We start from the raw sequence: 24,915 nt of genomic DNA, 5'->3' as shown, positions 1-24,915 counted from the left end.
CAAAAACTCTGTCCGCTGTGTTTTAAGGCAAATGCATTAAGGGAGACTGCTGTTGAAGTGTGGGGTTGTTTGATTGGTTTGTTCATTCTAAAGGCTCAATCTTGTCCCTCTCCTCAGCAATCAATCTAAATCCACAATTAACTTAAAAACACAATAAATACTGGCAAGTCACCTGAAAGTGAGAACAGGCGTTTGCATGGCAACACAAATACAATGCAAATATTTGTAATAAAAATAAAGTGAATTCTGTGTTGTAATTGAAATCAATATATTTGAAAATATAGAAGACATCCAAAAATATTTAAATAAGTTTCATTCTATTGCATAGCTGTGCAATTAATTGCAAATGTTTTTTTTAATCGCTTGACAGCCCTACTTTCTACCAATTTTCCCTCATCCCCAAGATGATATTCAAAGTCAGATGAGACAGAGCTACTCAGTCTTGTCTAACTGACCTGCTATAGGTGTCCAGCTGCTACCTGTCCAGCTCCCATGCTGCCTAGACCTGGTTTCACAGCTCCGTAATGAGATGCTTCAGCCAGACTTGAAGTCCCTGTTATTGACACCCTAGATGATGTTTAAGTTCTTCAGTCAGGGTCTGCTGTAAATGAGTCAAGGAACTCCTGATACAGAACACGAAGACACTGAGCAGCGACTTATTTCTCAGTATAAAAGAATTCTTGATATGGGTTGTGAAACATAGCCTAGACCCTGTACAGTCTACAGTTTTGAAGATGCTTCTCAACTACTTCTTGCAGTAACAAAAGGTCAGAGTATTTTTCAAGTCCATTAAGGTCCACCTCACAGCATTCTCAGCTTGCCATCCTCCTGTATAGTTGAACTTCAAAACAGTCAGGTGAGAGAAAATTGAGCACAGGGGCCTACTACATACTTGCTCACTGGTCAGAGAACCTGCTCCTGCCTAGGATGTCAACATCATCGTCTTGAGACTCGCAAGGCCTCCTTTTGAGCCACTTGAAGAATTCTACTTACTTTGAAGATGGTCTCCTAGTTGCTATTATGTCTGTCAGGAGAGTGAACTTCAAGCACTTATGGCTGACTCTCCCTTCAGAATGTGGTGCTGAAATCTCACCCTAAGTTCATCCCCAGAGTTTCATATCAATCAGCTCACTTGTCGTCTTCCCAGAGCACTATGCTATGTGCCAGGCCATCTCATCACAAAGAATATCTAAGTGGATAACACTGTTTATCTTACTGTGCTACTAGATGGCTTCCACTGAACATCAAGACTCACTCAAGCAACATCTCCTGCCTGCTTCAGAAATGTGCCTGTTTCCTAAATTGGCAAGGCAGTGAAGTCAAGTAACCCACTGACATTTATCAAACCTAATGCATTGGACTTAAGTACTAAGTTCAGGAGAGCAGTATTACAATCACGGTTTGACTGATATAGCTGGTATTCCTCATTCTACCATACGGGAGAAGGAAGGAGTACTACTTGCCAAGTATCTACTGTGGGATCCACTCTGTTATCGAGAGAGAGAGAGATTATTTACCCTACAGTAACTGTTGCGGTTTTTTCCCATGTTCACACTTTATGGCCCATGACCCTCCATCCAACTCCAATTTAGGAATCTTCCACTTATACAGACTTTTTTTCTGATGGCATTGGTGGAGGAAGGGTGTGTGTTGCTGTTCTGCCCTCACATGGGAGCAAAAGGAGGCAGAAGGGGCTCATGCATGGCCCTGACAGACACTGTGGATCAAAAGACCATTGATCCTGAGCACATGCACACCTACGGTGGGATTCAAGCTGACATCTTGAAAAATCTCAGTTACTATATGGTAAGCAGCTCTTCTGTAGTTAATTCTTTCCCAACACCACTTCTCAGAGAGCTTGGATTAGGAAGGTAAAAAAAAACACCACTCCTCAAATGGGTTTGTAGAGCCTGCTAGGTTTTTTGATATCTTGTAATTTTAAATTTGATGAATAAATTGCATAATTAAGCCAATTAACTAAGTAAAATGGTAGTGTTTGAGTGAATATTCCTACATGAACACAAGTAATTTTTCCATATATTCAGAGGATTATACAATAAAAAATATTTGTGTGTAGTATCATGAACTGTAATTTGAATCTTGTGCTCATTAACTTAATATCTAGGATATAATTGCACATCTAACATCTCTATTTTAGAAATAAATTACAAAACTTACTGAAGTGTCAACATGTCCGTCTTAAAAACCTTTTTGTTTCTGTGTGGTTTCCAGTCTGAGTAACATTTCTGCTTTTTAAATAAGTTTGCTTCTGAGTTCAGGAGTAAGGAGTAGGGTTAAAACTCCCACTTTGTAGTTTTAAAAGTATCTGGAAATACAATGAACTAATTGCTTCCTTATTCTAAATGACTGTTTTCTTTTCAAACAGTGGTTTAGCAAATGTGTAAGCTTTGACTCTGATTTTTATATTTAAGAGGGCTAGGAATAATCCATTATTATGATCACGGGGTTGCAAGTTATTGATCAGCAATTAAAATATCTAAACAAAGCTTGGTGTTAGCTAAAGGAGGGGGAAATCTATCTTTAAATGTTAGGTTCAGAGCCAGTCTTTCACCAACTCAGTGTGACACTAGCTCAAAAAGCTTAATGGGGTTTATAAAAGACTGGGTTTAGATTTCGTGAAGGGTGTAATCATGTGCAATTCATTAAAATTTAGACCTAATCTATATAATATCCTATCAAGCCACTATAATTGAATCAATTTGGGGTGGGGTGTTATAGGACTAGAGATGCTTTTTATAAGTTGACTGCCGTGGCACCCAGTTTATCTTTGAATACAATTCAAGATGCTGGCTTTGACCCAAAAAGTTCTTCATGGTTTGGGTTCTTTGAATCTTGGAGACCAGATAACAAGTGAAATCAGTTGACATCCAAGCTGAAAATTCCTAAATCAGTTTACTGAGAAGTCATGGGTATGTGCCCTCAGCAGAGGGTTCTCTATTCTGGGTCTGCTCCTTTTTACTTTTGTCCTCCTTTAGTCCAACAGAACCAGCTTCTTGACATTCAGGACATGTTGCAATGACTTCATATTTCCTGGAGTAAGGAGATTTGAAGATAGTTTATTAAAGGGACAGTCAACTTGAAAATCACCCTTTAATGATAACAGATGCCAATAGCACCTAATCTTACTATAGCTAAAAAAGTTAGCAAAAGTTATTTATTTTTGTATGGTTGGCAACGCTCTGTGTACAGTCACTCTCACTGTTTTCCCATATTTAGTTAGTGGTCCGCTTTCTTCCTTGCAAAAATGTCCCTTTAACATACGAAATGTATTTTGCGAGAATTATTTTTTTAAAGGGCATCATTTTTGTAGGATATGTGATGGCTTATACCCCGGGGGGGGGGACCCAGGAAGCCATTGGAACTGTTGTGCCCCCAAACCATTCAGCTAGGTTTGCCTCTGCCCCTTCTCTGCTAGTGACTTACACCAAGCCCCCTCCGGGCCCTATTATCAACCAACATGACAGCAGGTGGTGCCACACACCCAACTGAGTCACCTGAGTGCTTTACCTAGGCCACTCATGTACCGATACTGGAGGCACTAGCCAATTTCCCAGCTCCCAGCCTTGCACTGTCTTGCACTGCAAAGGGGTCTGTACAGTGCGAGCTCACTTAAATTAGTCAGCTTTCCCCTCAATGTGGGGAAGATATGAAACAGCCTTTGTTACCAGAGCTAAGATTTCCAAAAACTTCAGTCAAAGACACACTGGTTAAGATAAAACAGGTTTATTAACTAAAAGATAGATGTTAAGTGATTATAAGTAATAGCAAACCAATGAAAGCAGGTTACCTAGGAAATTAAGCAAAATCGCAGTCTCTCATACAAACTAGATAGGATTTGAATCTGTAACATCTCACCCTGACGATACAAGCAGTTTTTAGCTTCCTTACAAAGGAAGCCCTTTTCTTTCCTGCCCGGGACCCTTTCTCCAGTTAAATCTTTGTTCCTCTGGTGTTTCCAGGTGTTGTCTTGTAGGGGATCAAGTCCTGGTCATGTCATTTCCCATTATATAGTTTTTCTATAGGGTGAGAACCCATTGTTCCAAGCTAGGTTTCCAGACCTGTTTGTAGAAAAGTACAGGTACCAAGAGTTCAGTATCATGTGATCTGGTCACAAGCCCTTTTGTGCTCCCGGTGAGTCATGGCAGCCATGATCCATAGGCTGTCTGAAGTGTTCCCAGGTGAGGACAAGCCTTATCCATCGTCCATTGTCTTTGTTGATGGGCCATTAGCTCTGTCTAGCTTCTTCATTGTTGTAGCTGAAAGGCTAGTTGTGGGTATTTCCAACTTTACAGTATCTTTCAGTAACACATACATAGCAAAACTTTACAACTTCACATACAATGACAGCACATACAATCCAATGAGATATTAATGTTTAGAGATCAGGGCTTTTTAGAATAATACCTCAAGGCATATTTTGTACAAAACATAATTACATCACCATGGTAAATATGGAATGCTTTGGAATGCAGAATGTCACAGGATGTTTTGTCAGAAATTGAGCTCTTGAACAAATCAGATTACTTCAAAAAAGCCTGACACATCAAGCAACATACTTCAAATGAAATTATGTGGAGAAAGTCCAGCAAAGAGCAACAAAAATGACTAACTTCTAGAAAACATGACCTATGAGGAAAGATTGGGGGGAAAATATGGATTTGTTTAGTCTGGAGAAGAGAAGACTGATTGAGGACATAACCTTTACTGTACTTGAAAAATGTTGTCACAAGGGGCAGGGAGAAAAATTGTTCTTAATCTCTGAGGATAGGACAAGAAGCAAAGGACTTAAATTGCAGCAAGAGTGGCTTAGATTGGACATTAGGAAAAACTTTCTAACTGTTGGCATAGTTGGCACTGGAATAAATTGCCTGCTGAGGTTGTGGAATTTCCATCATTGGAGATTTTTAAGAGTAGGTTAGACAAACACCTGTTGGGAATGGTCTAATACTTAGTCCTGCCATGAGTGCAGGGGCTGGACAAGATGACCTCTTGAGGTCCCTTCCAATTCTACAGTTCTGAGATTAGATGTGTAAAATTAAAACTTGGTTCAATGTTTTCAGGCTACAATACATGCGGTTCGTATAAATTAGAAAAATAAACTGGTTTTGAAGTTTGACTAAAATAGTTGATATTCATAGTGGTTGACTTGCAACATCTATTGGTACAGTAAATATTAAGTTAAGAGCTTTGCCAGCAGAGCTTCCAAGTCTCTGGACCCTGAAATGAGACTAAGAATTACTTGTGCTATCAATCTTGCAGAAATTGAGTAATGTGGAGTGTCAATGGAATGCATAAATTGCCATGTGTGAGGCCCTCAGTGGTGGTTGATGTAGAAGAGTAGGAATTTGCTGCTTTTCCCAAGATTCTAAAACATTACTTGCTGCAGAAAAAGCAAAACTTTCTGAAAAATGAAGCTGTTTCTTGGCTTTAAAAATCCCATTGGAGACACCCCTTAGTTGTTTTTAATTGTGTTAACTAACCTCATCATAAAGTCTAGAGTTGACAGGACACACATTAATTAACGTGTGAAAGCATCATTAAAAATCCTAGTGTAAGCAAGTCCTAATTGAATCAATTAAATAATTCTCTCTTTTGAGTGTTGTAGCTTTCACGTTAACTTTTGCATAGATGCTTTGCAAATTGATACTAACTCAGTCAGCTACACAATCACCCAGTTACCTATCTACCTCTTGCTTGTATTCATTTCTACTAGCTGGTGTCTGGTTAAGAACTCTCAAAATCCTATTCTTTTTAAAAGAATGTCTAGAGGAGCTTACATAAGGATATAAAAAAATAAATGTTTAGACCTACTGAGCTCTGCTACAACTGGTGATTTGTTGCTGCTGCCTGATCTAGAGAAACCTACGCCTAGTTTCCTTCTATGGAAGAAGGAATGTGGAACTCTTAATTTTAAACTTTAACCAATGTGAATTTTCTCATCTATTTTTTTTTTTTTTTTTTTTAAGACAATGTCTTCAGCAGTTGTCCAGGTATATGCAGCAGATCGCAATGCCATGTGGTCAAAAAAATGCTGTGGAGTAGCCTGCCTTGTAAAAGACAATCCACAAAGGTCTTATTTTATCAGAATATTTGACATCAAGGTGAGAAACCTTTCTCTGTCTAATTTTTTTACTTGCTAAGGTAAGGTCATTTTATAATAAATGTGACATTTCCTTGAATTGTTTGTATGAATTTCATAAAGGGATCTTATAAAGTGAGTAATGCAAGAGTTATGCCTATTAATTTTAGTATGACTTTGATAAAGTCCCATGTGACATTTTGATAGCAAACTAGGAAAATATGGTCTTGATGGAAATTACTATGAGTGGTGTGTATAGCTGACTGAACGACTATACTCAGAATCAATGGTTTACTGTCAGACTGGGAGGACCTATCAAGTGGCATCCCACAGGAGTCTGTGCTGGGTCCAGTAATAATTAATATTTTTATTAATGACTTGGATGATGGAATGGAGTCTTCCTATAAAATTTGTGGATGTCACCAAGCTGGGAGGAGTTGTAGGTACTATAAAGAACAGGATTGTAATTCAAAATGATTTTAATAAATTGCAGAATTGATTTGAAATCTACACTATGAAATTTAGTAAAGACAGACAGAGAGTACTTAAGTATGAAAATCAAATGCCAAATACAAAATGGGGAATAACTGGCGAGGCAATACTGCAGAAAAGAATCTGAGTGGTGTAGTGGGTCACAAACTGAACATGAGTCAGCAGTGTGGTGCTGTTGTGAAAAAATGTATTAATAGGAGTGCCATATATAAGATACGGGAAGTAATTGTTCAGCTCTGCTTATCATTGGTGAGGCCTCCACTTCAGTTGTGGGCACCACACGTATAGAAAGGATGTAGACAAATGGGAGATACAGCAGAAGACAGCAACAAAATGATAAAAGGTTTAGAAATCATAGCGTATAAAGAAAGGTGAAAGAAGAAATATGCAATTCTAGAGAAGAGAAGGCAATGATTGAGGGAGACACATTTTTCATATATGTAAAAGGCTAACAAAATGGATAGTGATCAGTCATTCTCCCTGACCAAGAAGTAATCCTCTTAGTATGCAGGAAGCAGGAGTGAAAGTAAGCTGATGTGGGCCAGTACAGTGTGCTGGTAAAAAGTGGCTGCTAGTACCGGCCTGTACCCAGCTGACCTTAAAGTGCTGCCCCTTTTGCGCCCCCCATCAGCAGCACTGCCAGATCCCTACTGCGCTGCCATGGCAAAGGACCCTGCTTAAAGCACTGCTGCGGCATGGGCCGGGTAGTGCAGATGGGCTGGCTGGGGAATGCTGACCCCTCAGTTCTGCCCCTTCCGGCCAAGGCGCCGGCTCGCGTACCGGTAAGTCTTGTGTTCTACTTTCACCCCTGGAAGCAAGGAAGATATAGAAAGCTTTTCCTAGTATCTAACCTAACTGTAAGGATAGTTAAGCTCTGGAACAGGTTACTAGTGAGGTTGTGGAATCCTTATCCTCAGAGGTTTTTAAGGACAGGTTAGGCAAACATTTGTTGGGTATGGTCTAGATATACTTATTCCTGCCTTAGCACAGAGAGATGGTTTAGATGATCTTTTGAGGTCCCTTCTAGCCTTATGTTTCTATGATGGGGGAGGGGAGGAAATTGTAGGAGGCATTTTTCATATTTAAGTATGCTGTGTAACTGACATTTTAATTTAAAATATGAATTTAAAACTGTGACAAAGACACTTTTTTTTTTAATTTCTAAGCAGCCTTTCATCTGAGCCATAATTTTAAAGAGAGGCTCCTGTGAGCTGTTTCTAGAGGAAATCATGGGGAGTTGGTGCAGTACCACTGGTATTCCAACTCTGAGCAGTTATCTAGACAAGGGATGCAACTTTTGGCACATGGCCAGTCAGAGAAATTCGCTGGCGAGCTGGGATGGTTTGTTTACCTTCAACATCGACAGGTTCGGCCTATCACAGCTCCCACTGACTGCGCTTTGCCGTTCCAGGCCAATGGGGGCTGCGGGAAGTGGTGTGGGCCAAGGGATGTGCTGGCTGCCACTTCCCGCAGCCCCCATTGGCCTGGAATGGTGAACCATGGCCAATGGGAGCTGTGATAAGCCGAATGTGATGCTGTGATGCTGAAGGTAAACAAACCATCCCGGCCTGCCAGCAGCTTTCCGTGACGGGCCACCTGTCAAAGGTTGACGATCCCTGTTCCAGACCATGTAGGTGTCACAACCTGAGAGTATCTGTTGTGGAAAGTGCTGAATAAACAAAAGTATACCCTATAGCAGGGGTAGGCAACCTATGGCACAGGTACCGAAGTCAGCACGCGAGCTGATTTTCAGTGGCACTCACTCTGCCTGGGTCCTGGCCGCCAGTCCGGGGGGCTCTGCATTTTAATTTGATTTTAAATGAAGCTTCTTAAACATTTTAAAAGCCTTATTTACTTTACATAAAACAATAGTTTAGTTATATATTATAGACTTATAGAAAGAGACCTTCTAAAAACGTTAAAATGTATTACTGACACGCAAAACCTTAGATTAGAGTGAATAAATGAAGACTCGGCACACCACTTCCGAAAGGTTGCCTACCCCTGCCCTATAGCATGTAGCTGTACAACAGATTTTCCCGTTGTACCCTGCTAATGTGTCTCAATTCAGACAGATAAAGCTTTCAAAGATGCCTAAATCCCATGTTCAAAAGAGACTCGAGCACCGATAAGCCATATGTCTGATTTTTGTCACTTGATTATTAGGCGCTGGACTGAGCCCACCTATTGTTTTGATATTGAACTCTTGTAACACCTTTCATTCAGTCATTTTAGAACACTTCACAAAGGTGAAATTTTGTAATCTTCCAATTGATACAAACCTGACCTTGATATGACACAGCAACCTGTGAATGAAAGGTTCCATAGCCCCTGTCTTATTTTGTCCCATTATTTAGATTTTGACCAGTGTCATTGTATATGTATAAAATTTTGAAAGATATAGTGTATTGGTAAAAAAAAACAGGAGTACTTGTGGTACATTAGAAACTAACAAATTTATTTCAGCATGAGCTGTCGTGAGCTACAGCTCACTTCTTCGGATGCACAGAATGGAACATAGAATTTTGCGGATACAGACTAACACGTCTGCTACTCTGAAACCAGTGTATTGATAATATCTGAAAACTTGGGCAATAATATAGTAACCTGTACGAATAATTTGGCTTTCCGACAAGCTCTAGTAATCATCATCTGATTTAGATTGTAAGCTCGGTGGGGAAGACACCATTTTTTGTGTGTGTGTGTGTACAGTATCTACCAAAATAGGGCTGTGATTTCCAGTTGTGGCCTCTGAGCACTATTGCAATACAAGTTTGTCTAGTCAGTCTTTGTAATTAAAAAAAAAAAAAAAAAAATCTTCGGTTTTCAGTATCTGCATTTCTTTCCTTTTCAGGATGGGAAACTATTGTGGGAGCAGGAACTGTACAATAATTTTGTATATAATAGTCCTAAAGGATATTTTCATACCTTTGCTGGAGATGTAAGTTTCAATATTTACTTAATTCTTTGAAATGTTTGTCCTGCTTTTTTCTTTGTACAATAGCTTCTTTTTATATCATGTTTTTCACCTTTCACTTTGTAAATCAAGTAATTTTATAAAGTACAGTATTACCTATATCTTTTCTAGCAAATTGTTGCAGATTTAATTATAAATAAGAACTTTTTCTAATGTCAGTGGTAAAATAGAAAATCTAAACTACAAATGGAACAGGAGCACCAAAAACGCCTCTTTAATGTGCTCTTTCTCTGACAAAGAAATAGCACCTTTAGTTGCAACTGATAGTTGCTTCATTAGTGTCACCAAAGAAGCATTTTCAGAGACATAAGCAATTTTTATGTATTCTTAACATAATTTTCTTTTTTGTCATTCTGTGTACTTTAAATATTGCTAAGATCTGACAATGTGGACTTTGTTAGGAAAAAAAAATCACAATTTGAATATATTTTTTAATTGGGCGTTAATATTTGCTTCTACATTCTTCACTTACAATTATAAAGTGATGAGTCTTAATTGTTTCCAACTTATTCCTTCATAAAGAAAATCTGTTCAGTTAAATTATGAAATATACTAAAAATTAAGCTTTTTAAAAAAAAATCTTATAAACAACTTTCTTGGTCTCTAGTAGGGGGGGAAAACTGATTGTTTTCTTTCAGACATGTCAGGTTGGTCTTAATTTTGCTAATGAAGAAGAAGCTAAAAAATTCTGGAAAACAGTAGCTGATTTGCTTGGACGGCGGCAAAGAAAATCTGGTAAATATCCAATTTAATGTGTCATTAAATTGAGGCTTGGCTAGAGGTGTAGGGGGGATTAGCTGATACTTCTGTATCTGAAAGCTATTTAAGAACTTAGTGAAACTAATGTCTGAATATGGCACTGTGAAAGTTTATTTCACGTATGATATAGAAAAATATACAGTACAAGTTTCCTGAAGGTAATACAAAAATTGGTTCATTTTAAAGTCTCTTTGCAATTTGAGGCTCCGCTAATATGTGGTATTTGAAAGAACAGACAGGAAGGGGTAAAGAAAGTTTTACTTTGAACTGGAAATCTTTACGTAAATTGTGGACAAATTAAACTAACCAGCCATTCAGCTCTGGGGTTCTCTTAACTAACTGTTTAAATTTGGCCCAAATGATTAGTAACTGAAGTCTCTTACTATCTGGTATGTCCAGTAGTCCATGTGAAATTGACTGTTGGCATCAATCCAGTTATTAGTGGAGAAATATCTTATTCACAATTGGTAAAGCTACCTGTATGTTATGGCATGAAAAAAATCACAGAAAATGATTTTTTTTTTCTTGTTTGAGTTTTTCGTGTGTCCATGTCTCACCCCACAGTGGCGGCTTCTGCAACTCCTGTGTTCTTAGGGGCTGGCACCCTACCTGCTCCAGGTGTTGTCTTAGAGCACCAGGTCACAGCACTGCTAGAGTATGGCCCAGCCATCCCTCCCATTGTGACGGAGGGTTGGGTGAGTAAAACTTGGAGGGTGCTGCAACCCCCCACGCACCTGGTTGCAACACCCAGAGCAGAGTGCTAGGTCCAGCCCCAAGGGACACTGGAGTCAAGTTTAGGGTTGTGGCTCCAGAGGTAGATGGTGCTGCTGCAAATGATTGATGTCCCCTTGATGATGCAAAGAGGATATTTATCAAAAATCAGGTGGCAGTCAAGTGACTTTTACTAAATTTTACTATGATTGTGCCGTTATTTTTTATTTAAAAAAAAAACAAACCTGACACATCTGCTGCCCTAACAATTGGTAATCAAACCAGAGGCCAAAACCTGAATACATTTAGAGGCTATGGGCCTGATTCTGTAATGCATTCCCTATTGAATTCTGTTCTTCATTGGGGCCCCATGCAGGCAGAGCTCACTGCAGGATTGGAACCTACATTTCTTTGGGTGGGATTCCCTAAATTGTGTAGTTTCCTAAGTCTGGGTTTAAGCATTAAATCTGTTTTAGGCTGTGTTGCAATTCACCAAACTCCATAGGCATCTAAACTCGGCACCTGAATTTTCAGAGTAAAAGTTCCCTAAACATTTAAGTTTCTGCCTCTGGGTATACACACTGCTGCCTCGCTGTAGGTGTCTGGGTACCTCCTCCCATCTCAGCCCCAGAGAGATTCACAAACTGGAGGAAGATAGTGGTTGGATGCCAGTCTTGCATGCAGGCCTGCTCCAGTAGCTGTGCTCAGAAGTCACCTGCCAGATTCAATCCCATTCTGAATCTGACTGGAGAAGATGGTGGGGGTGCCCTTTATAATTTTTAACTTTTGTGGCTAGAACACTCACCTAGGATAAGGGAGACGAGACCCAGGTTCAGTCCCCCTCTGTCTGAGGGGGAGAGGATTTGAACAGGGATCCCCTCATTTCTCAGAATTAGAGCTCAATGATTAGAGCAATGGGATAGTCTGGTGTGAGACTGCTTCAGTCTCTCCTGTTCAAGTTGTTCCACTTCAGATAAATAGTCACTGGATCAAGGGGTCTGGACCCTGCATCTACCACCATGCTCCAGAGTCATTCCGTAGCTTTTGCACTTGCAAAATGACTCTCTTTTTATTTATTTTATTTATGATTAATAATAAAATAGTCAGTGAGCTAACAGTGATAAAGTGGGCACCACCATCACCTCCTGTTTTGTGTGAAGTAAGGCAGGCACCAAATTCCTTCTCACAACAAACACCTTGGTGCCTTTGCCTCCTGACTCCAGGAGAGAGGTTCCCAGCAGTGAATCACTGGTCGAGATAGGCAGTTATCGCCAAGAGAGGATAGAGACTTAGAACACACCGATTTCATTGGCATCTCCCATTGCTAGCTTAGGTGGCCCCCCACCGACCATGCTGGGTTTGTGAATCACTGTCTATGGTTCCTGTCTCAACTCATTCATTTTATAGGAAGCCAACGTGCATAATTGAGGCTTTGAACTGCAGTGTCATTCTTGTGATTATCTAGGCACTTAAATGTTAGGCATTGTGACACTTGACATCACAATACTTAAGTCCCTTTGTGAATGTCTAGAGTTAGAACATGTTAGTGAGGTACAGTGGTGGAAACTTGTAGGAACGGTGCCTTGCTTTAACTATTCATTGGGTTGATATGTTCTCCAAAGCTATAAGTCTTGCAACTTTCACAAACCCAAAGTTTCACTTTCATAAAGATACTACTACAAGCAAAGCAACACTTTAAAACTCTAAAAGTTTTTATTCATTTATGGCTGCAGAGCAGACTTCTCCATGATGGCCATAGCAAACTTTCTTCAAAAATACAGGAAAAAGATTAATAAAAATAATGCTAGTTTTAATATAGTATTTCTTTCATGTAAAGACACTTTTACTTTAGCACACAATATAAGCACACCATTATTAACCTGTACTGCTTTGTGTGCTTGAACTTCTTTTTATGCACCATAGTAACACTGATTTATTCATGCTTTTTGTAAAGTTTCTCTGTTTTAATTAAAAAGGCTACATAATCAACAGCTACTTAATTATATTGTTTTCAGTTGATTGCTGTTCTCCTTTTTAATTAATTTCTAGGGGTTTTTTCATGTACAAAACTTGTGAAGTTCTCTGATCAAGCCACCAGATGGAGTTCTGAATTTATATACCTCAGACAGGATTTTATCTAATTGTGGGTGTTTGAATTAATAGCTATTGTATTTCTGACTTACCTAAAGACTACACAAGTATAGCTTGATTAGTAAATTGATATGCTTACATAATGCTTCTGATGACTCTCCCTTGTTTCATCAGATATAGAAATAATGTATACTAGTACTTCTAGTACTCTCTCTGCACATGGTATTAGAATAGTCATAAAAATTGAGTGGTCTTGGTAACGGGTGATACTCTAGACTTCCCAGGAATTACTTTTGATAATGCCAAACATTGAAATGTTAATCTTTTTCTGCATTTTACAAGAATCCTATCACTCTAGTATATCTCTCAGAATAAACTTCACCTGGAACAGGTGCCACCTGACATATTGGCAAGTGGTCACACTGCCAAAATACTCCTGAGAGGCTCTGACTAGCCCGCAAGACTACTAGAAAAGTTTCCAGTTGTCCCTTGAGGCTTTTCATCATTGGAAGAGGCTGCGCAAAACAATTCTATGCTCTTTTGAACTAGGTCTTGGAGCTGAGGCTCGCACATAGAATGCGTACTTGCACTTCCTCGTTTTCTGCCAGCCTTTTCCTACTAGAAGTGCTAGGATGTGATAATGACATTGATTCTTTAACAGAGGTGCCCAGGAGCAGCAGCAACAGCCACCCAGAGGTGCCGAGGAGCTCATCTGGCAAGGCTAAAATAGATATTTGGAAGACAGGAAAAAGAGGGGAGACCCCTGGTGTTCCCTAAAAGGGAAATAACAGTGTGGAGGGGAGAGTGTAGCAGAATGGTCTGGTAGGTCTGAGTGCAGGTAAACAAAAAAGGAGGATGGATTGACTGAGTAGTAAACAAGAGGAGAAAGAAATAGAGTTGGAGGAGGAATGGATGGATAGAAAGAGACTGGGTGAAGGAAGGAGAGAATAAAACAGGAGAGGTAGGATGGAGGGGAAAAAACACCAATTATTGAATATGTTCTGATTGGGTGATTGGAAGTTTTTGGTGGTGTATAGCTATGACTGACTTCTAATTAAGCACAGGTGAGAATGCCCACAAAAAAGTTTTAAGCCCATGTAGCTAAATGGATAAAACAAAAGGAAATAGGGGCAAAGAGTCTTTACTGTATCTTCCACCTCCACACCCAAGCAGTATTGGTTTGTGGAGTGTTAGGGAGAGATTTTTGTTCTAAAATGCTACAGGTTTTGGCTGGGAAGGTAATTTAACCTTCTTGTAGACCTGCAGCCATGCCCTTTGCTTCTTGTCAGCCCCTTCTCTCTTTACCTCTCCTGAAAAGATATCCTTACCTGCTCTCACCTTAAATTCTAAAGGAACAGAACTAGAAGTCTTACATCGGCTCCCAGTTTAGATCTCTAAAGAGTCATTTTAAAAAATACCCGGCCATTTCTAGAGTAACAGCTGGCAGCTTTTCTTTGAACATCGAACTGTGGGAGGAAAGCTGCCACTTCTCCCACAATCCAATTGCTACTGACCAGAGCTTTTATGATCAGTTTCAGTTGTCTGACTGGAAAATAGGTAGCTCTGAAAGCTGTAATTAGACACCCTGCTTTGAACAAGTTAGTCATCTTAAATCCATACTTAATCAAAAATGCTGAGTACATGCCGCTTCAGTTGACTTCATTTGTAGTATGAGTGCTCAGTGCCTTTAACATCAAGGCTGCTTTCAGTTAGATGACTAATTTTAAACCCGAAACTTAAAGTATAGCTGCTTGCTGCATTAGGAGGGATAATCAGGAAGCTAATATAGATGAATAAAAACACACATCCGTTTGTGCAATAAAATAAATCTAAAATAAACCTTCCCACTTTAATTCCAAAAAACAAATGAACTGATCCCAAATATGTGTCTCACACAAGCATTTACAAACAGAAGAGTTTGCATATGGGTGAAGAGAATAATATTGCTGGAGGGAAAGCCATTTTAAATGGTAGAGTTCAACATCACAGCTGACCCCTCTGGTTGCCAGTTAAAGCTGTAGGTTGGCCCTATTTGGCTTGTTCAGCTTTAGACCTATATGAAATACTTGCAATTAAATTCTAATATTTCAAAATGTAATATTTTTTGCTTCAGTGGGGGACAGTGTTTCTTAGTGGATAGAACACTGGACTGTGAGTTTGGGAGACCTGCATTCTAACCCCGCCAAGCCACTGGCCTGCTGGGTGACCTTGGGCAAGTTGTGTCACTTCTGTGCCTCAGTTTCCCCATCTGTAAAATTGGGGTGATGCCTCCTTTATAAAGTGCTGTGATATCTACTGATAAAAGCGCTATATAAGCACTTTGGATTGTGAGTAGTTTCACCTAAATGACTAAAGTTGCGTGGTGTCTGTTCAGAGAGGACTTTACAGAGCAGAGTGCATTCTCTTTAGAAGTTCTGTTTTAACAATCTTTGCATCAAACACATTTTTAAATTTTTCATTTGAAAGCTAACATTATGTGAACATGTCACTGTACAAAATGTTAAGGCCTCAAATTGGCCTTAATCAAATTTTCAATTGGGGAAAAAAGTTAGCTAGTTCCACACAGTCTTACTCAGTGTAAACTATTCAAACAGCTAATTCTTTCCTAATGTGGGTTTTATAGTTTTGTAACTTCTAATTTTGCTGTGATGATTAGGCTCTCTGTGGCAAATAATCTCAGGCCCTGACTCTGCAAAGACTAAGCATATGCTTCTCTGTAAGCATGGGAAGTCTCAATTGTAAACTCTTGCAGGATCGGGGCTCTTTTGATATATAAATGATTTCACTGATCTGTTGTGCTAAACTTTATTTCAGTTTTAAGTCAGTTTTATAAATGACATAAATCTGTTTTTTTTTTCCTCTGTTCTTGGACGGTAGAACTGCTAAAACTTAACTTTGGCAATTATGAATAATTTCTATATTACTATAAGAATAAAATTCATATGTAGGAAGTCTGTATAGTTTGTAAAACTACAAGTTATGGAGGTGTGTGTAATGTTGAAGAATTCAGTTTTACCTTTTGAATAAATACTTTTTTGTGTTGTCTTTTTAACAGAAAAAAGACGGGACCCACCAAATGGTAAGCTTTTGCATAGGGTTACTTCAGTTCTTTTTTGTAACTCCTTCATGTTTAGAAATAATCACTGACTTTTGGCTTTCTTTAACATAATCTAATGGCTGTATTAAACAGTCCTGAAAGAATCGATTCCAGGAAATCAGAATTTTAATGTTTACATGAACTACTGTACTGGTAAGTAATCATGACCACTACCAGTGAAGATGAGGGGAAGCTATTGAATGAGATCAGAACTGAGGTTTGGAATTGTCTACAAGTAAGGCAAACCATAGATTCATATACAAACTAATTCCAAATTGCAGCAATCAAGTTGCAAACAAAAATTAAATCAGAGGGTAGGCCTTTTATCTTAAAAACAGGAGTGCTTAAGTCTTAATAGTGATTTTTTTTTAAAAAAAGCATAAAATTGACACATTCATCTTTCACAAGTATCCACAAGGTTCTGAACTGCAACAATGAAATTGATCCAAATCTTGTCAGTTTTGTGCAGCTGCTTGTGAAAGCAGAACAGGCATTGGAACTACCTGTTAATTTAGGAAGACAAACTGCTTTAGTTTACTTGTGAAGTTTACTGTCTTCTCAGCTCAAAGTGCTACTAGAAACTTGAGGGCACGTGCTCAGCCTGATCTTCCAGAAAACTCTTTGAACTTATTTGTGGCATCTAAGATTTACCATAACTACAAACCCAGCAAAAAATCTTTCTCAGTTTGGTTATTTTATGCATTTGACAGCACTTTGTATATGATTGATTTCTCTGTCATGCTGGTCCTTTGCACTCCCTTGTTTTCATGCTCAGTACTTAAGACATCACTCTTGGCCCTGCTCTGAGTGAGAGAGCACACATGCACAATTTTCTGAAGGCACTCGAGTTGCTGTTTGAATTTAAAACCGGAAGAGTGTCTCCTTCTTAATCCAGAATCTCTGCATGGAGCCAGGAAGTAATGTGCAGCCAGAAAAAGTCCCTTTTTTTGCTTCCCAGGCCCCTGTACAGGGTTGAGGAGTAATGGGAGCCTGTGTATATTTAGAAGTCACCCTTCAGTTCCACACAGGGATGGCAGTAGGGTGACCAGACAGCAAATGTGAAAATCAGGACAGGAGGTGAGGGGTAATAGGAGCCTGTATAAGAGAGAGACCCAAAAACTGGTAACTTGCTGACTAGCTTATTTTAGCAAAACAAGATTATCTGTTTACCCCAGCTTTCTCTTAGCTGATCACTGTTTGCTAGGCCTCTGGTCTCTTGACCAAACTCTCAACTTTGGGTCTGGAAAAGAGCTGGCACAATCTATATACCAGGTTGTTATATAAAATGCATATGGATTTTAACCCTTCATCAGCCATCTTGCCAGAATGGACAAAAACACTCTAGCCACTAGTCTCAAACTCTCCATCAGCATACAAAACGGGGTATGTCCTGACCCCAGCTGTTGCCACCTGCGGGACCACCCTAGAGATTTGTGGATTTGCAGGACTGAAACAGATCTGTGAACTTCACTACATAATGTGACACCATCAACTATGGTCACTCTGACTGATGCCATGGTCCTTAGTAGACTATAGGTATTTGATCACCCAATTACAAAAAAGCATACTATATTCTCACTCCCAAAGGTAGGTAAGTTTCTGAGGGCCCTAGTCTAATCATTTCCTCTAAGCTCCCTTTCCTTCCTGGGATCTCATTGCACTCAGTTTCCTCTCTCCAGGAAGATGGTATTCCTAGTGGCAGTTACATCACTCTGCAGAGTAAGGAAGTGCAGGCACTCATGAATGGGCCGTCATACACTGTCTTCCATCAAAACGAAGTTCTCCTTAGAACATCTTTGGTAAAAATTTAGGATGGGCCTGTCTTCTGTCTGAATCAGATGATCCATTTATCTTCAGTCTTCTCTTGGTTGGCATGGGAATACGGAAGGATAGACTTCACACCTTGGATATATTTGGGGCCCTCTTCTTTTGCCTTAATGGAACTAAATTATTTGGGGTCTCCCCAAGGCTGTTTATGACCTTTATCCATAGGACGAAGTCAGGCAATATTCACCGAGAGGCTTTAAGTGGGTAGCTAATTGTATTGGGCATGTTATAAGCTAGCTAAATTAGACCTTCCTTTACATACAAATCTTCACCTAGTCTGAGGATGCTCAGGCATCCTCTGCAGCTTCTTTGAGAAATGTACCCACTTCTGATATTTGTAGGGCAGCTGCATGGGGATCATTACATGCATTTTTTAGGCATCTAGGTCAGATGTCCATTTTGGCAAAGCTATTCTACAGTCATTATTCAGGTAGACTCCAAGCACCCTCCTTATTTACGTCAATTCACTGTTGTAAGTCACCAAAGTGGAATACACACGGACAAGCACTGAAAGAAGAAAACAGTAAGTGTGGGTCTTTGACATGTTGTCCATATATATTCTGCAACCTGCCCTTCTTCCTGCTACTACAGAGTCTGATAATACTTGGATTCTGTATTGGTGAAGGAACTGAAGGCTAGTTGGCCCCACTCCACACTTTGTCCTCAAGGTTCAGGGATGGCCACAACAAATACTGCTGGTCAAAATATTCTCAACTTGAGATGTGCAAGGGGTGCATCAGAACTGAATACCTATGGACAACTCACCTTTAAGAACCACAGTTACTGTAGGTTAACTAACTATTCTTTCATATAACTTCCTCCAGCTCCTAGAAGGTTCTAGTAAAAAGCAAAAATACATTTCCTTTTTCTAGGAAAACAATTATTTTACTTTCTGTATCATCTCAATACATGACTATTTTTATAAAAGATTTTGTGAGCTGGAATATAACCATTATATATTCACACATAGTGTGAAATCCTGTCCCCGTTAAAGTTAGTGGTCATTGATTTTACTGGGGCCAGAATCTAACCCAAAATGTTCAAAAGTCTCTGAAGTTTTCTGTACATGTAGAGAAGGCTGACTGTAGAGCTATACTTCGAATAAAAAAATCCTCTGTTTTGGATGACTTTTGATGTTAAGGATTTAAGATTTCAAAGAGAATTGCAGGATTAAAACCAAATTAGCATTAATGGTTATGTAAAATGCATTAGCCTGTAATTTCCTGGGATTTGTTTTACTCTCATTGGTAATAGCAAAATCTCTTTATGCAGATTGAATGAGTTGCCGTGGTTATATTGACGACATGGTAAAATTCTGGATCAGAAAAGAAAGAGATTGGTCAGAGAATTAGGTTTTGAGAGATTCGAAGAACCACGTGGTACTATTTTTATTTCAGCACTAATACATTGCTGCAACCACTTAGATTTATTCTAGAGTTGTCTGCGCTCTGGGACAGATGACATGCAAAGCTTCAAAATACAGAGGATTCTATAAAATACAAAATACTGAAATGTTTTGTACTACTTTTTCTGGAGTCTCTTCTGAAGATATTACAGATATTAATGTCAGTGGATGCTTAGGGCCACAATATTGTCAAGTACTTCCAAATGATGAGCTCTATTTGCCTCTCTCATCTTCATTTATTGAGCTGTCTACAGCTGATGGGGAAGGTGCATGTGTTATGATGGGGAAAATTTTGTTGGATATAAATGTGGCAGTACTAGAAAAAAATGAGAGTTCATTCAGAGGTTCTTGTATTCCTCATGGACAACTGAGGTCTAAACCTGGCGGTAAGTGTTCTCGTCTGGCTAAAAGTTATTTGGTGAATTTTGGAATGGGTATTGTTAATATCAGGGAACTTGACTAACATTTCAAATATTACAGCTGAATAAAGATTAATTATGAAATTATCTGACTCTTTGGACAAGCATTTATAGTTATAGCATTTTACATACAGTGTATGGGCAACATATATTCAACATGCTGAATATTTGAAGATTTAGTCTTTCTGTCAGAAAAGGTGAGATTAAATGTTCTGATCTCAAAAGAAAATGCAATATATTTCCCCCTGCTCCCCCAAGACAATGTTACAAGTTCCATTTGATTTTTGGAATAATTCTTTAAGAGTAGTATATTAAAACTACTGCTGTTGTGCAAATGCACACCCATAATCATGAAAACTAAAAGTAAATCAATAGTTAAATAAGATTTATGTGATGACTTCATTTTGAAATTCATCTATATAAGGGAAGCATGTAATTGTTAATGCATCATGTAAATATAAATGTAATTTCATTTTGGTTTAAGATTTGGCTGCGAGTCAGTGAGCTTCTTTTAAAATACTGTTTTTAAATGTTATCTGCAATGCCACTACACAATGCTGTCAGCTATAGCAATATGTCCTCACTGCCCCAGTAACCAAGTACTGAGCATACGATTAGTTTGAATCTTACTAAAAATAAATGAATAAATGATAAGTCTCTGAAACAATAACACACAAGCATTCTTTCAAAAGACAAATTTCAGGAGTCAAACAATACTTAACATATGCAAGGCTGTGTAGAGAAAAATCTTTCCCTACTAAGGAAAGTCCACTAAAAAACCAGGCAACTAAAAAAGGAGACCTATTAGCTAATGCTACCAAAAATACGTTTTAATAACCTTCTTATATTAAAGAAAATGTAAGATAAATAATTCCTGAATTCATTAGTATCAGGAATATCTGTATTTGAATGTAGTCAGTTGCCTTCAGAAAATAAATTCTAGTTGTTAATATTGAGTGCTCTTGTTTTTTCAACTTATCAAAGTCAGATGTTCAATTTATATTTAATATTACATCCAAAACAACTGTTAAAAGAACATATGCTAAAGTTGCAAAGTCAAGTACCCGAAAGTTAAATGCCAGAATTAAGGTTTCTTGTACAACTTTAATCAGCCACCTTGTGTGAGTATATTTGCTAGACAGCCAAGGAATATTGAGAGCTGTGATCCTAGGTTCAGTTCTAAATTCTGGAGAGGAATATCCTGTAGTGACTACACACTGTTCTGTTTGTTTTTATTCCCCCGGCCTGGCCTCTTCTACTTCCTCCCTGCTAGTTTGTCACCCTCTTTTGTCATCCATCTGCATTCCAGTGAGGCTGCTTCTTTCTCTAGGCAATCAGGGAGCCAGCAGGAGGGGCATTGAACGGAAGAAAGTCTTGCTCTCATTTCTGGTGCCAGTACCACAACATCCCTCAGTTGCTGTGAGGTCCCGTTGTTGAGAAAGTCCTGCTCAACCTTGCAGCCTCAGGGTGGAATATGCTCAGCCACTCTGGAAATGGCACATGCACAGACTCGTCAGCACTAGGAACAGTGAGGGATGGATTTTGGATGCCAGCCTCTAACAAACCTCTATACTGAACAAGTGCAGACCGACTTTTCAGTGGCTCATCGCTTAGATAAACTTGGGCAGACTTCCGTGGGGACTGTAAAATGCACATCCCTGGTACTATGACATCCCCCTGCCAAACTTCAAGCTCCTGCTCCAAAGCATAGAGAAATTAGTGTGTCAATGAAAAGTTGTAGGAATTTAACAGTGGTAAGACCAGTGTTTTTCCCAAATCTTGTTTTCTGAAATGGCTGAACTTTTAGCCAATACTTTCCAAATCCAGGTCCGCCTGAACCATATGCAGTTTCAGCCCAAAAGATTAAAGTTGTCTAAAGTTATGAGCAACTGAAAATAGGGTCTTATAATGCAAAGTGTTGAGCAGCCTTAACTTTCGGCATTGCTATCAGCTCCACCTATAATTAATTGAAGGTGGAGAAAAATATTGACTTCTAGAAACGCAGACAGGTGTATTTGGAAATGTCTTTTTTCCTACAGTGAGAGATTCTAGAAAAACAAGCTAAAAATGATTTTTTTTCTTTCAAGACTGCAGATTTACCTTTGTTTCTGTACCTTCGTTATTCAGTCTTTATCATATGATGTGAAATTGCCGATGGTCCAAACAAGATTTAAAAATTGAAGCATTTCTAACACTGTAAAGGATTTTTATGGATATCTGCTACTTAGGTTGTATTCAGTTAACAGTCTGTTGTCCACCAGTGACGTATCTTCCTGAGCTTGAGCAGGGACTAGATAGAATGATCCTTGTGGCTGCCATTTACTTAAAACATTAAAGCCCAATCCTGTGAACACTTGTACTGGAATCTAGGACTTGCCATACTTAATCAGATCTTGAGGCTCATCTAGTCCAGTGTCCTGTCTTGGACAATGGCCAAAACAATTCAGAGGAAGGTGTAAAAACCCTGTAGGAAGTAGACGTGGGGTAATCTGTCATATTAAGTCTTGTTCTGGTATCTAATAGTTGTAGATTAGCTTGGGCCTTGAAGCATGAGTTTTAATGTCCCTTCCAAAAAAATTGCATGTGGATCGCTGAACTGAGACAGTAAATGTTTCAAAATCAATGAGACTACCCATGTAAGTAAGCATAAGACTCTCTCATATATGCCTCCTTGGTCTCTTTGCCGTAATCAGATTATTCACCAAACCCTGCTTTTTAAGGCTGCTGCTTCATCTGAATCTCTTTTCTCTGCATCTATTTGTTTGGTTAGTTGTGCTACAATCTATATTACAAGGAGCAAGTAATTCTGAATAGCTCTAAGGCTTAATTGGGCAACTCAAAAATAATTTGTGGCATGTGTTGTGTCCACTTCACTAAGTAGAGTGCTTCTGTAGAACTCGTTATTGTTTTCCTAAAAACCTATAGCCGTGAGAAATAGATCTGTCTTTATAAAGCCCTTTTAACTTGCACTGAAGCATCATCAGTTGAACTACTACATTAATATCCTCCTCTTGAATGATATAGTACAAAAGAATGACTCACTAACAGCATTGGTTTGTACAGATATATCCTTAGCTGGTAAATTCTCATAGTGGCATTGACCTCTATAAAGAGATGACAGCTTACACAATCTGAGAATTTCATAGAATATCAGGGTTGGAAGGGACCTCAGGAGGTCATCTGTTCCAATCTGCTGCTCAAAGCAGGACCCATCCCCAGATTGTTTGGGTTTTTTTGCCCTAGATCCCTGAATGGTCCCCCTCAAGGATTGAGCTCACAACCCTGGGTTTAGCAGGCCAATGCTCAAACCACTGAGCTATCCTTTCCCCCACGTAATTACTCTCCTCTACCTTAGTATCCTCTTTATTATAGTGGAAATATTGACTGGATGAGTCAGAGGACTAAATCCTACTCACCTTACTCACATAAGTGGTCCTATTGACATGAGTAAAGTAAGTTGGAATTGACTTTTGGAGAGTTGTTTAATTTTTGGCTGCTATCAATCAGAAACAGAGTAGCTATCTGCTGACCTTTTTAAAAACAGATTGTCTAGGGTCTAGTGAACATCACAGGCGTCTATCGTAAAAATTTCAATCATAAATGATAGTCTGAGGTTTCTTGTCTCTAGAGGTCAGTTGTTTGCCATGATATGATGATAGTGTTAGTACACTGCTACTGACTATATAGCATTTAGTGTTTCCTATTTGAAACACAGATCTATGTGCAAGCAAATCTTACTGTTATGCCTCAGTGAAAATCATGGAATGAACAAACTCTTATTTTTGTTTTGTTTGATTTCTTCTATACAAAAATGACACAAAACAAATGTTCTGTTGGTGAAATTGTTATGGCACTACCCCAAATCAGACTAAAGTTCAGTCCTGTATAATGAATAATTTATCTTGAGCCTCTCTACTGATTCGTAATCTACTTACACTCAGAACTCAAGCAGAGTACCACGTTTGGGGAGCAAATGGGTACGATATCTATGTCAGAATGATCCAGTTGGTAGGTTAAATGTGTAATCCACTTTGGTTAAGTATAGTAGTGAAATCCGTGTCTTCTCTTCATAGGTCCAAGTCTACCAATGGCAACTGTTGATATCAAAAATCCAGAAATTACAACTAATAGATTTTATAATTCACAAGTCAACAATATTTCATATACCAAAGAGATCAAGAAAAAAGGAAAGGTGAAAAAGAAGAAATTGACAAAGGCAGATATTGGAACTCCAAGCAACTTCCAGTAAGGACACTTGTATTACTGTTCGTTTCCCGCTTAGAAAAACAGCTCAGCCACATATATATGGCTTGTTTAAATGGTTGTTAGCAAATTAGCCCTACATTTCAAATTGACTGCTTAATCAACAAATCTTCCTCTTAACAGTTTGTTAGGTATCATATCTTTTTATATAGCTTAACAGTTCTTCTCTAATTTCATTTCTTTTTACACATGAAATATGTTAGATCCTATTTCACTTGTATTATTTTTTTGAAATTTCATATTCATACCATTTTAGATTAATTCTTATCAGTTTCCTGAATAGTAATTTAATAGGATTTAATCTCAATGCTTTTTAAAAAGGAAGTGTGCATTATCCACTCATTAGCAGGGAAGGAGAAGTAATGACAGATAACACCAAGAAGACTGAGGGGTTTAATGCCTGTTGTGTTTCAGTCTTTCCAAAAAGGTCCATTTTGACCCAGATGCTTAACACAATATTAACAATAAGAAGGAAAAGAACACAAGCTAGAGTAGGGAAAGAACAGGTTAACGAATATTTAAATAAGGTAGATGTGTTCAAGTTTGCAGAGCCTGATGAATTTCACTCTAGGGTACTTAAGGAACTAGCTCAAACTCAGAACCATTAGTGATTTTCTTTGAGAACTCATGGAGGACTGGTGAGAGTCTCAAAGGACTGGAGAAGGGCAAACATGGTAGCTATCTTTACAAGGTGGTACAGAGAGGACTAGGGAATTATAGACCAGTCAGCTTAACTTTGTTACTCAGTCATCTGAATAAATTGTTAATCAACAA

The 24,915-nt window shown here is 38.7% G+C and overlaps 1 protein-coding gene across 3 annotated transcripts in view; it reads left to right on the top strand.

Annotated features, from left to right (window-relative positions):
* The window catches only part of WASL (WASP like actin nucleation promoting factor), a 73,542-nt gene that overhangs the window by 30,699 nt on the left and 17,928 nt on the right, over positions 1–24,915 (top strand). For 2 of the 3 annotated variants that reach the window (XM_030549161.1, XM_030549162.1), the window contains exons 2-6: positions 5,988–6,122; positions 9,447–9,533; positions 10,208–10,304; positions 16,186–16,209; positions 23,952–24,123. In XM_030549161.1, coding sequence (XP_030405021.1) covers positions 5,988–6,122; positions 9,447–9,533; positions 10,208–10,304; positions 16,186–16,209; positions 23,952–24,123 — 515 coding nt within the window. Of the gene's footprint in view, positions 1–1,686; positions 1,807–5,987; positions 6,123–9,446; positions 9,534–10,207; positions 10,305–16,185; positions 16,210–23,951; positions 24,124–24,915 lie in introns of those variants that run through there. The other variant, XM_030549160.1, reaches the window with a different exon arrangement.

Source organism: Gopherus evgoodei, chromosome 1 (assembly GCF_007399415.2).
Source record: "Gopherus evgoodei ecotype Sinaloan lineage chromosome 1, rGopEvg1_v1.p, whole genome shotgun sequence".
In the NCBI taxonomy this organism is placed as follows: Eukaryota; Metazoa; Chordata; order Testudines; family Testudinidae; genus Gopherus; species Gopherus evgoodei.
This window is presented reverse-complemented; position numbering and strand designations above follow the sequence as displayed.